This window comes from Heliconius melpomene, chromosome 13 (assembly GCF_056956725.1).
Source record: "Heliconius melpomene rosina isolate 202511_hmr_F chromosome 13, ASM5695672v1, whole genome shotgun sequence".
NCBI lineage: Eukaryota > Metazoa > Arthropoda > Insecta > Lepidoptera > Nymphalidae > Heliconius > Heliconius melpomene.
The window spans coordinates 11,471,658-11,485,048 of NC_140401.1; the positions used below are offsets into that span (position 1 = coordinate 11,471,658).

General features: G+C 30.7%; 2 protein-coding genes across 21 annotated transcripts in view; one reads left to right on the top strand and one right to left on the bottom strand.

Annotated features, from left to right (window-relative positions):
• The window catches only part of rg (A kinase anchor protein rugose), a 424,034-nt gene that overhangs the window by 366,704 nt on the left and 43,939 nt on the right, over positions 1-13,391 (top strand). The window lies entirely within an intron of this gene.
• The window catches only part of LOC146532965 (trehalose transporter 1-like protein), a 42,147-nt gene continuing 29,965 nt past the window's right edge, over positions 1,210-13,391 (bottom strand). For all 4 annotated transcript variants that reach the window (XM_085196890.1, XM_085196893.1, XM_085196892.1 and 1 more), the window contains exons 3-5: positions 5,175-5,304; positions 3,373-3,558; positions 1,210-3,194 (exon numbers count right to left, since the gene is read on the bottom strand). In XM_085196890.1, the coding sequence (XP_085053016.1) occupies positions 2,065-3,194; positions 3,373-3,558; positions 5,175-5,304 (1,446 nt within the window). In that variant the 3' untranslated portion in view covers positions 1,210-2,064. The remainder of the gene's footprint in view (positions 3,195-3,372; positions 3,559-5,174; positions 5,305-13,391) is intronic.

The following is a 13,391-nucleotide window of genomic DNA, read 5'->3' on the forward strand; positions in this document are numbered from 1 at the left end:
AATTTTAAAATCTGAAATAGTCTATGTTTTTATGTAGTCCCAGATCTCTAGTTTCTACCATTTTAAACAAGCATGCTTTTGAGGTAACGGACTATTTTAACCCTTGAAAGTTTAAAGATTCTTTAATTTTTTTATGTAATTTCATTGTTCCCTAAAATAAGATTTCAACCCACAACCACCGCATACAGTTTATACAATTTAAGTAAATGAAAAACGGCAAATTCAAAAAAACATTTTCTTTATTTCACACCAAAACAAAACATCACAGTCATAAACTTAATTAATAGAAATAATAAATAAATATATAAATATTGCTTCAACTTAATTAAATAAAGATTTTATACATATTATGTATATTTTTAGTAGCTTCATTGTAATTCGTGGTCTCCAGTTCGATTTCTAGTAAATAATTATAATACATATAAGAACATATCGATTATAGTAGGTACCTGTGTCTACTTAGATAAATATTTTGTATAGAAGGTATGTACGTGTAAGTAGCTCCTTACTAATTGGCTTATTAAACGGAATGTTAGCACGTGATGTAGTAGTAGATAATAAAAAAATACCAGAAAGAAATATATTAGACCTTAAAACAATTATTGTTTTGAATGTACATAATTAACAGCTCTATTAATAAGTGACGTTATTAGTTCTTATCGGTATACTATCTTCATGGTAATATTATTTTTTTAAACTCCGATGCAAAAAGAGGGATGTTAGGATTTTAACGTCGTTGCTTGTGTGTCTGTAACATCGTAGCTCTTAAAGATATGGAAAGATTTCAATGCAGTTTTTTTCATTCGAAAGATATTTACCATACATAGATGTTAACCACCGCAGGGTTAGATTATCCTTGTTGTGGTTCTTAACCATTTTTAGTAAAAATCAGTCTAGCAGTTATTCTCAAAAATAATGTATGGTTTTTTAAGGTATTTTTATTAAATTGAATTGCTTGCTTTAATTTTTTTTTATTTAATCTCGTGTACAAAAACTGGAATAATCCTTTTCATTGATTGACTTCTACAATTTCAGTTCAAGCGATTTTGTTCTTTTTATATTAATTATTATTTAATTTTGTCAACACATTGTATATTTACATACGTTAACATTTTACGTTGGTTTGCTTCAAAATAATATATATATATTAAACATGTTTATCTTATTTATAAATAGTAACTCTTCTTATAGGTATATAATACACATAACAATTATATAATTTTTAATTTTATATATAAATAACATTTTACAATCACAATAAACTTATCAATTAAAAAATAGTTCTCTCCTTAATAATTAGCATTTTAAATGCAATAATAAATAATGCTCGAAAATGACATATTAATATTTTTTATCTATGATTTAATATAAATATTAAATAATCTGTGATAATATGTAATGTAGATATTCAATTAAAATATCTTTTAACTATTAATAGTACACTAATATAAAACTTCACCATACATAAACTAAAACTATCACATTGGAATGTATCACTTAAACTTATTTTAAATTGAAGAATAATATGTTGTTTGTAAATTCTATATATCTATGTATTTTATATAAAATCAAAGTTCCTTCAGTTCGGTCGACGAGTCGTGGCCGCCCTGAAGTTAGCTGTAAATAGATGGCTGCTCAAGATAGTTTTTCCAATTTTTTTCTCACTTTTGATTATTTTCTTCCAAAGTAAACAATGCACAAAAGTTCAGAAAGCCTAACTTTAAGACAGCCACAACTCATCGACCGTATTGTATATTTTTATAAACAAACAGACCTTTTTATATATATTTTTTTTTTATCTCTTAAGTCTCATAATGCCTTCTAAATCTGCAACATTCGGTAACAAATACAATAATCACTCAATTACCTATAATACTGATCACATTTAAAATTACTCTCATTTAAATATAAACTAAAAGTACATAGTAACTATTTATTTATAAAACGGCCAAATATCACTCTAAATGTCATTTATTTTCTTTCTCTTTTTCTTTCTATCTCACAATATAAAAAAAATTTGAAATAAGAGTGATATTTTTCTTGAATTAAATTCAAATTTTCTTATTAATTCTTCTCATAATTTTCATCCCATTGCTTACTAATCTCTTTACCCTTTTCTAAAGACACAGCTGCTCCAGCGCTATGTCGTCTTTGGACGGGTTTTTCAGTTATTTGTTTAACACAACCAACTTCCGGATCGCAATCTTTCTTATCCTCGTCAAATTGTCGCATAATTTCGCTTAAAGTCTTGCCTTTAGTTTCCGGCAGAAAGAGAAAACAGTAAGCCGCACCCAAAATGGCGCAAATCGCGAATAAATATAGCGTCCCATTACTTGTTAGTAAGTTTTCTAATTGAGGATAGGTCTTGATATTAAAGAAAATTAGGACATATGCACAACATGACGTAGCTCCCGACATTACACCTCTTATGTCTTGAGGATACAATTCTCCCGACATAATCCAAGGTAATTGTAAAAATCCGACCATGCTGAACGAAACGTGGAGTAAAATACAAGCTAATTTCATTAATGGTGGCCCGTTTAAGCTATCGCACACCGCGGCTCCTAACATCGCGAAACCTAACAAAAGACCAGAAGTCGCGGCTAATGTCTTGCGCCTAAAACTGTTAATAAGACCGGCTCCAATCGCTCCCATGAATACTCTAACCCCTCCAACGATGATTGAAGCTGTGAATTCGTTCACACTGGTGCCGACCGACTTGAAGAAATCAACAGCGTAGTATAAAATAACATATATGCCAGACATCTCTTGGAACATGAAAAAGACTATTAGCAAAGCAAACGGTTTTAAAACGCTTTTGCGTTTGAATAGCAGAAGTTTTTGTCTAAAAGTCATATTTTCGTCTAATTTTCGGTCTTTCGTAAATTCCATAAGTTCAGTCTGCGCTGTATTATTGTTTTGACGTAACCAAAACATGGCATTGTAAGCTTCCTTCATTTGACCCTTGGAAGCGAGCCATAAAGGCGATTCAGGAACGAAATACATTAAAAATGGGGTCAATAATGAAACTCCTGCGCAAATTGCGGCTACTTTGCGCCAATGTATGAAAGCTCCTAAGGAATAAACTATGAATATTCCTGTAGAAACTAGTCCTGGTCCTAGAGCGCTAAGGACTCCTCTTTTTTCAGGGGTAGTAATTTCTGCCACGTATATGTAAGATGCTGTGGACATGCCTGTAATGAAAACGTTTTTAATTAAATAAAATATCTATCTAAAATATTAGTTAAGTCTTAAACAATTATTTTTTTATCCTTAATTTTAATTACATATACGTTATTAGGCAATGACATATTTTTAGTACAAAATATAAGTAAAAATTTGGGAGGAATATTTAATGAAAACAATTCTTACCTATTGTAAAGCCAGTAATAAATCTTCCAACGCAAAGAAACACGTAAGTTTCAGAAAAAGCGATAACAAGCCATCCTATCAAATTTGGTAACACGATGGACTGCAGGAGCAATCGCCGACCCACCGCGTCCACCATCATGCCGCCTAGTAACGCGCCGATCGGGTTTGATATTACACCCAAACTTGCTGTAAAAAACATGATAAATATTCTTTAATATAACAAAGATACATATGTTGATGACATAGGTACTTATTTTATGATTATAAAAATACTTAGATTTTTTTATTAATATTTTTCTTAGCTCCCGCACATAACAGAGCAGGAAGAGGAAACTTAGTATTAATATACTTCGTTTTCCACTTTCCTCCGAAATTTTAAGACATTGCGTTTTGAATTATGTTGGAACTTAACGCCGAGTTTTGTCTTTGTTACCACCACGTTTTCAGTCATACACTGTGCCAGTACGGCCTCAAATATGTTAATTAATATTCTTTCATCTTATCATGATCATGAAATAAAATATAAGTGGTTTTCCAATATCAAATAAAACCTACACATTTAAGTGAGTTAAAGTTTCAATGGTAGTTTTACCTACAATACATCAGTAACCAATGTCTCTATCATGTCAATATCATCGGAAAATGGATAATAAAATCATTATTCCTAATCTCATAATCAAAGTTAATCATTTTGATTAATTTCTAAAGTAAACACGCTAACAGCTAAACGTGCTGAGAACTAAATGATACGGCTTAGGATATTATCAACAGTGCAGCAAACGTTCCATTGTTTGTTCATACAATGTTTGTTCTGCTTTCTGTACACTGTGATATGAGTGTTTACTGATTTATATGTGTGTATGGGAGATTTTATTGTTTATTAGTCTATCGTGTATAATATAGTAAGTTGTTTAAATATTTTTGTCGATAAAATTTGTTAACAATAAAATACTAAAGTGATACTTCTGTGATGTTTTTGTACCGTATTTTTTACTAAACTTCCATTGTTAAATTTGCAATTAAAAATTTAAGTATAATATGCGATCATTTAGCATAATCCTTTCAATAAACGAAAAGTTTAAAGTCAAACTTCAAGTTAAGAAGGCAAGGGTTCAAAACCACTACCTTGAATTTTTTTTTCTTTTTCAAAAAAAAGTATTTTATTTATTTACCATTTCTTACATTTCTCTAATATCTTACATACTTGCTTATAAAATATAATTCTAGAAGAATGTGAAGAAGCATGAATGATTGCGTTGTAGTCATTCAAAAGTAACAACAATACATACAGTATGTTATTATGCCCAATGCTGTTTATTTTCTATCTGACATAGCTACGTGAGTGACGCATCTACATACATATATTACGTTAACTATTCTGATACAATAAAGAAAAACCTACCACGTAAATATTCCACGTTGATAGATAAAATGAATAGCATTTAATATAAGATTAATAAACATGTTCAAGTCAAACTGTGAGATCAAAATTGTTAGAACAGTATTTCTATGTGTTCCTTACAAACCTAGGAAGGGAAGATATTTAGAAATGTAAAAAAATGTGGCATTTATTTTGAAATATTTCAATAAATCTGTGTGTATTCTGATTGTCCCGGGATGTTAAAAATTGTGGTGATTTTATTTTACATTAGGTACTAAAGACAAAAGTTGATCCTCCTAAGTTACACTGTCCTTATTTTGATATAAGAAGCGTAAAAATTTAAAAAGTCAAATCAATAGTTTATATTTTTATAAAGGTCATCTAAAATGAATTTTAAATCATATAATTGACTCTTTCTTACCAATCCAAGAAGTTTGTTCGTAAGACGCGGTGGGGTATTCATGCGTATACTGGGGCAGCAACACTGCGGAGAAACCCTGGCAGAACCCAACCGATATGTTGATGGACTGCGCCGCGAGTGCCGCCAGCACCTGTAAATAAGAAATGTAATGTGACGAAATATGGTCATAACGCTTCAAAATCTTTTTCTCTTCTTTCTTTTCTCTCTCTTCTCTCTTTCTATCTTTTAGCTTCATGGAAAAGCATTAATGCCAAAACGGAACGAAAAAGCTTGCTTGGATAAGCAAACAGAAGCTAATATTAACGCAATCAGTCTCCATGCATCGCCCAATTTCCGGGATATCGTATAGTGAGTGGTAGAACTCAATGCCGCGTTTTATCGTGTTACTAGAGCGAGGAAATGAATTTTCAGCGCGAATGTCGAGTAGAAGGCGTGCTCTTAGTAGCGTAAATTAAAGAATAAAGTAGTTTTACTGACTTAACTTCACACTTTATGTACCGACTATTGCCTATAAAAATCAATAAAATATTTCATTTTGTTAATGAGAATAAGAAATATATTAAATTATTGTTTTCGTCACTTCGACAATATAGTTATACAAATTTAATTAGGCGTAAGTTATGCTCAATTTATGATAACGTAATCTGCTATCGCTACAATGTTAAAAGAATGAGTGCAACATTGATTATAAATACGCTTATATATGTTTTTAGCTTCACGCTGTATTCTGCACACATAGCAGAGTTGGCAGAGGAAACCTAGTGTTAAGATACTCCGTTGCCATTAAGATATAGTACATGGAAGATGTATTATGTTTTCTTCTGAGTATATCTGTATTGTATATCTTAATTTTTTTTAATTTTCATTTAAAAGATGCTTGGAATTGTGACGCTAGGAGTTGTTTTTGGATTTAAAATCTATATAAAGTTAATACGTAAACTGATGTGGGCACGTAAACAATCAGAGCATTGACTTAAAGCTATTTTGATTTTTGCGTTCTTGCCAAATATTTTCACTGTTTTTACCGGGATTTGCGTGTGTTTTAATAATAATCTGTTATTCGGAAAACGTGACAACAACACGTGGCGTTAATGCTCGTGTATAAAAAAATAATCGTATAGTATTAGAAGCGCTTCAGTGTCCCCAAAGATTGCCGTCTTATGTATAATTTCTATAGAAGCTTCTTGTCGTTGTCTGTAATTTGAGGAGGTGTTTATATATTTTTTATAGTAGAAACATTTAAGTTTTTGGATTATTTTCAGAATAATTTTGTAGTAAATTAAGTTGTTGTTTACAAATAAGCTTATCATCATATTTTTTTGGAGTAAACAAAAATAGGCTCCTTCTATATTCTATCTCTACCTATACAAACAAATCTCCTTTCTGTGAAAGTATCACCGTACATTACAAGTACAAGTATATATTGAAAATTTTCAGGTTATATATATTATATAACCTGAAAATTTTCCAGTTTACGTGAAATGTGTTCATACAGTCGTGCGAAGCGCTAGATCGCCCGGTCGTTTATATAATAATCGCACCTAACCACCGGAACGCACCGCGCGATTATGATGATAAACAGTGATTATACAAGATGACGAGGAAAATGGCCCACAACTCTTATTTACTTTTATTTGACTTGGACTCTACAATTCAGGGAAGTTAACTATTTTCATTTTCCCGCTCTGGTAGACAAAGATCAAATCATTGCCAAAATTGTACAATAATTACTTAGTTTTTTTAGTTTTAGGTGAAAAATATAAAAAATAGTAATCAAAACAATATTATATTTTTAATATGATTGACGATGAGTAAGTTTAGAAGGGAAGAAAATTCGTTTGACATTCGAAAACATAGTGATACTGGCTTGCTCCAGCAAAAAAATCATACAATATTAACTGTCCCTAGAGAGAGATAAATAGGCGTTAAAAGGAAAACAAATTGGTTACTCACTGAGTTATCTTTACTTTTTTCTTAAAATATTTAATTTGATTTCATTTTTAGATCACATCTTTGTTTATATTTTCATTTATTTGTGTGCTGTTTAGATGAATTATTTATTTTCGATTTTATAATTATAAAATGCAAAACTAAATTGATTTGTTTATGTTATTAATACATATATACCACAACGATCTTTGCGGTCAAACAATGCGGCAATTCTGTGGTCACGGGTATTCATCTGATAGAATAATTATAATGGTTCGTAAATTATAAAATTGCTTTAGTTTATTTTTTAAAATCAAAGTTCATAAGAAGTTAGACGTTTAATTTTTTGAATGTAATATAATTTACCACCGCATCGTTTCAAACAGTGAATGCCTCACACTTGAGGAAAAACTTAGCGAGACCTATAAAGGTTTATAAAATATTGGATTTTTACGATTCCTAAAGTTATACATGGACGTAATACATGGACTATTTTTGAAATTGTCTCATCCAGGTTTTTTATATCTGTTCTCTGATAGGAAATGTATCTCGACTATCAGCGCCTATAATTTTCTCTCACTAATATAAAATTATTTAAAGCTCAACCAACCAAACAAAAAGCTTAGCCAACGAGAATTTAAAAAATATCACTCCACTCTTTAATAGTCGCCTAACTCAAATCTAATCGTATTTTTTGTGTCATAGGTTGTATAGTCAATAGTTAACGTTATTGTAGCTTTATTCATCAATAAACGTCGCGTCGTAAAAACTTAACTTTGTGTGTAAATATTTTAAGTACGCATACCTATTCAGCGAAAATGCAGCTTTTATAACATAAAAGTATATTTTTATGCTAAAGGGGTTTTCAAATGGTTCTAGAACCTTCCCTTTAAAGCTTTTAAGCTACGATTATGTATTCATAGCTATTTCTATTACCGGTTCTACATATATCTGAGTATAATAAAACACAGTTGTATAATAAAACAATTATTATTATATTATAATGAGAACTTAACGTGTAACGAAATATCAAAGATCATGTAGAAAGAATGATCCAGAAAACACTTAGTGTACTTGCTTAACCGGTTTAGATGAAAACGTTCTAGATTTTGCCGTAATGGAACGAAGAGAGAGATGTTATGTGGAATTAATTATTTTAAGACTAGCCGCACACCCTTACTTCTTCCGGTGAATATACGAGTATATGTAAGGTTTGTTTTACTTTATACGATTTTTTTACAATCGCTCGAGTGATTCATTTTAATAACAAACAAAGTCAAACATATGTTTTAATTATTTTTGGTTTTGATTGACTAATTTAAAGTATAATAGTCATTGTCACTTAAATATAACAATAAGACATGAGCCTCGTGGATTTTTTTGTGAGTAACGATGTGTAATAAATTAATGTGTAATTCGTTCTTTATACCTGACTTACCCACAACTTATAATATTCACTACAATTAGGTACGTATGCTCAATAACGTTTACAATGCACTATAAATTATCGATAAATTTTTAAAACCATGGATTTAGTTTTTTGCTGTTTAACAAAACTACACCGCTTAACACTCAATGCCTCCAGAATTCGGCTGAAAGTGGGGAACGGAGTGTTTTAACACTGGGCCTCCCACTGGGGTCCTCTGCCTACACCGCTACATGAGGAATACAGACTGAAGCTGAAAAAAATGTGCAAGTAACTGAGTAATACTTGAATATATCCATTACAAAAAAACATACAAAAAGTAATATCTTTTCTTTATATGATGTTAATATAGAATAAAATAAAATGAGTAGGTGGACTCGTTGTCGTCTTGGAGAAATAAAAAGTCAATATTTTAAAATAGGTTTATAGTTGTACCTTATACATATGTATGTATGTAAATTAGGTACCTTTAAGTTCTTTATGTTTTTTAGGGTTCCGTATCCAAAGGATAAAACGGGAGCCTATTGCTATAACTCTGCTGTCTGTTTGTCTGTCTATCCTTCTGTCATTAGCCTGAATTTTATAAACCGTATTAGTTAGACAGTTAGAATATAAGACCAAAAGAAGAAATATATATAAGACCGAAAGAACCTTGATCTTGAATTACATTACAGATCTCAACTCCACATGGATACTCATGGATGGAGCTGATAACGACACTAATAATAGTATATTATATATAATTCTCATAAGTGTTTACTTTAAATGCATAAATGTCGCCAAGATTTTACGACTCTATTGCACGGGCTCTAATTACGGTTATTATCTAACTGTCGCGGCAGATCTAATTTCAAGTTTTTACCTACACTTATAAACACATTATTAATTTATTATGTTGAAATGTTATGTAATACTTCATACAAAAGATTAATTTAAAAAATATATATTGAAAAAACCTGGTGAGAATTTTTCGAGTCAAAATTTTTAAATATGAAATGCCAAGCTTTGCATATTGAACTGTTACAATGTAAGATGTAACATGTTGATTGCTATTTGGGATAACTTTGACAACAGCTAAGTTATACTAGAAAGTTTTCTAATGAGTTGAAATAAAGTATTTTATTAGCATCACGCTGCATCCTGCATAAGGCAGGGCAGGCAGAGGGAACCTGGGAACACAACAAGTCATGTTTACAGTCGCACACTTGTACCACTACGCCACGACTAGCTTCAGATATTATCCACGTTACTGGGGTAATATAATAAAAAAATGAACTAACAAAAGCACAAAAATATTTTACAATTAAAGCAATTTTTTATACTTTTTATACATCAAATGTGCGTTCTGATCTCTACCTCTCACAATTAGATTTTAAATACTGCAGTTCAATAAATACATATTATATGTATTCTAGATGTATAATTATTATATAACCTATAGTCATGGTAACAGAATACTCATACACTTAATAACATTTGCTCTTAATGTTATGCAATTCTGATTTCTTAGTCTTAGAAGTAATTTATAAATAATTTACAATGAAAAGAAATATATATAAAAGAAGTATAGTTCCTATACTCGTACATTCCTTGCTTTTTTCTTATGTGTGATCTTTCTAATGTACGAGTATAGGAACTATACTCGTACACTTTAAAGTACGCGTAGGTATAAAAAGCCAGCCTTTTAGTCCTTTAGAACGTGTCAAAGGAATAAGAGTGTACCAAAAAAACATTATCCTCATTCTAACGCAGTCGGATGAAAACTGAAAGACTTTTTAAATTACATATTTTTTCAACGCGAATGGAATTTGATGTTACGAATAATAATTATTCGCTTTACGCAGTCAATAATTACTGTTAACAACCTTATCGAATGATTGTTTAGTTAAATATTGTGCACACAGTACACGCTGTAATTAGAATTAATTTAATACGTGAAAATATTATTTTATATATTTTTAAATTTAGTAATTTTTATACTAAAACATTAGTTGTCGATCACTTTGTGTTGGCTCTAAGACATAACATGTTTTTTTTCATAGGAATTTCGAAAAATCCTTTGTCAATGCCCCCCTACACTCTAACGTCTAAACTATATACGAGTTTAAACTTGCGAATTTAAACTTGTGCACCTTGCAGTCACTCAATAAATATATGATCGATGTCAAAATGTTATTGTAATTTGACTGTAAACACTCACAAACAAAAAAATTCTGAAAAAAAATATGTAAAAAATCAATACAATACTATATGTACTATGGAATAACTTAAGTAAATAGTAATATACTACACCCAACGTATAATTATCTCGTTAATAGATCATTTTCTTAGTTTAAAAGCAAACAACAGATTATGTTACTATTATTGCATAACAAAGTCATTATGATATGCGTTGAATCATCTAATAAGTCAGTTTCTTATATTTATGTTCAGAAATAATACGTTCTAATTATTCGTTTCTAAGTTATCTCCAAGCTATAAAGAACAGATTGATTGATATAGCTTAAAAATGTATGTTTGTTTGTCTTCGAAGTCTTATGTTAAACCTAAATAATATTCTAATTCTATAAAAGAAAGTTAAGTCACGTAGACAATGGCTGACGGGTACCGATATTGAAATTTAATGAGTATTTTTCCTATCTCAAAAAACCAATTCAATGCTCTGCGATACTTTTTTTAAATAACTTTTATCATATGACAAAATCTTAATATGAAATAAAAAATACATTAACAAAAATGTGCAGACGTTCTAGAAAAAACGCAAAGAGCGCTTGCGACAGACAGTAGAAACCTACAGATCTAGATTAATAACACTTGGTCTGCCGGTTAAGGCTGGATATGTATATAATTTTTTTTATGTTTATGTATATCACTGATGAAGGTTTCATTAATACAATGATTGGAACTAAAATTCTAATCGAGACCAATCGTGGCTGAGGTGCACAATGATCCTCATTCGAGGAAATGAAATATTTATTTAATTTTATATTTTCATTTCTTCACTCTGGTGTCGAGGAAAAGAGCGGCGTTGAGTTCCGCAACTCAACACGCAATGCCTCCAGAGTTTTGCAGAAAATAAGGAACGGTGTATCTTAACACAAGGTTCCCTCTCTTTACCCTGTTCTGTGCAGGATACAGAATGAAGGTGATGAAATAAAATGCTAATAAAAAATATAATTCATTCACAAAACCTGCTAATAATTACTAATATGATCACTTTTAATTCATCTTTAAAATTCTGATTACATAAATACACATAGTGATCTATTTGAATCTAATAAGACAGTCTACTAAGTGGGAACACTCTATCAATTTTTAAAACATCTTAAAATCATTTAATTAAAAAATTTGATAAACGACCCCTTAATTTCAACGTATCAGTAATATTTCGTTCGGTTATGCGTTGTTACTTATACAAATTGCAACACAGAAGGCACATAGTTTTTCCGCTCTGTGTGTCTCTATAATAGCCACACCGCGTCAGCCGGTCCGTCCGTGTCCACGGCAAGTTCAAGTTCAAGTACAACTGGCGCTCTACGCATAGGTATCTAATTATCTTTGTGACGTTTCAGAAATTTATTGACATTTACGAAAAAAACTTGTGGATTGTGTTTTCTTGGAACACCTTCAAATAATTGAATTCGAATATTCCCTTCATTCAAATAGTTACATAAACAATTTACGGCTAACACCGCGCCCGCCCGCGCCGGCCGGTTCGTCCGTGTCCGCGGCAAGTTCAAGTTCAAGTGCAACTGCGCTCTTAGAATGTCTAATCACTTGTGTTGTTTCAGACGGATAAAAACAAACGCATTTTTTTTGTAATATTTCTTTCTTTCACTTTAGTTTCATATGTACGTGAAACTTTAAACGCGATGATTCTTGTTTAGATTCCCAATTGTTACCAGACAAGGAAATTAAACTTTAATATTTTCACTTATTTGCTCTGGTAATGAAGTTAAGCGCGTTCTTGAGTTTGAGCACTCAACACACAATGTCTTAAGACTTCGGCAGAAAGTGGGTAATGGAAGAATCTATAATGGAAATGGAGTGTTTTAACACTAAGATTCCCAGATTCCCTCTGCCTATCCGGCTAAGTACGTAGGTATCCCTACAGCTTGAAGCTAAAAAAATGTATAGCTTGTGTTCAGATATATAGATAATGTCGCTTCACACTTGCAGTCTTTGCTTGCCTTAGACGCAAAATCTGATGATTATATCTACAATACGTCTAAATATAACCATAAATCTCAGAATTCTTCATTGTTTCAAGTTACTTATGTTTTAAATGTAGTAAGATTCTAACCAAATATGCTAACTTTAAATACTTTTAACATATATTATACTTACTTGTTCTATTTTTATATTAAGATACGTCGTGACTTAAGTTACTTACAATACTTTTCTTATATATATTGATACAAGATAATAATTATTATTTTTTATTATTTCCACGCGTCGTTTGCATCTCATAAGTTATCCCGATAGTAGTAGAATAGGATAGAAATGGGAAAATAGAGCCAATAATCTAACAAGACTAAATATCTACTACACTTAGACAATTATTATAAATATGGAAACGATCGATCAAACGCATCCCAGCAACGATAACGTTATTTAATAATAGCAAATGTTTTAGTCGATGTTTCTAACGCTATTATAAAAAAAATAGAATTTGATATTCGATTAGAAACACAGTGGCTGTAAGCTCTCTCGCAACTTGGAGAACTTTAAATAAGTAAATATATTTATAAGTATTTATTCCTATAGTGCTTTTCCTTATATATTAATTTTTGTTTATATATATATATGTACATACATTATTCGTGACATGTTCACTATTATGTCTCGATTGTCACCGGAAA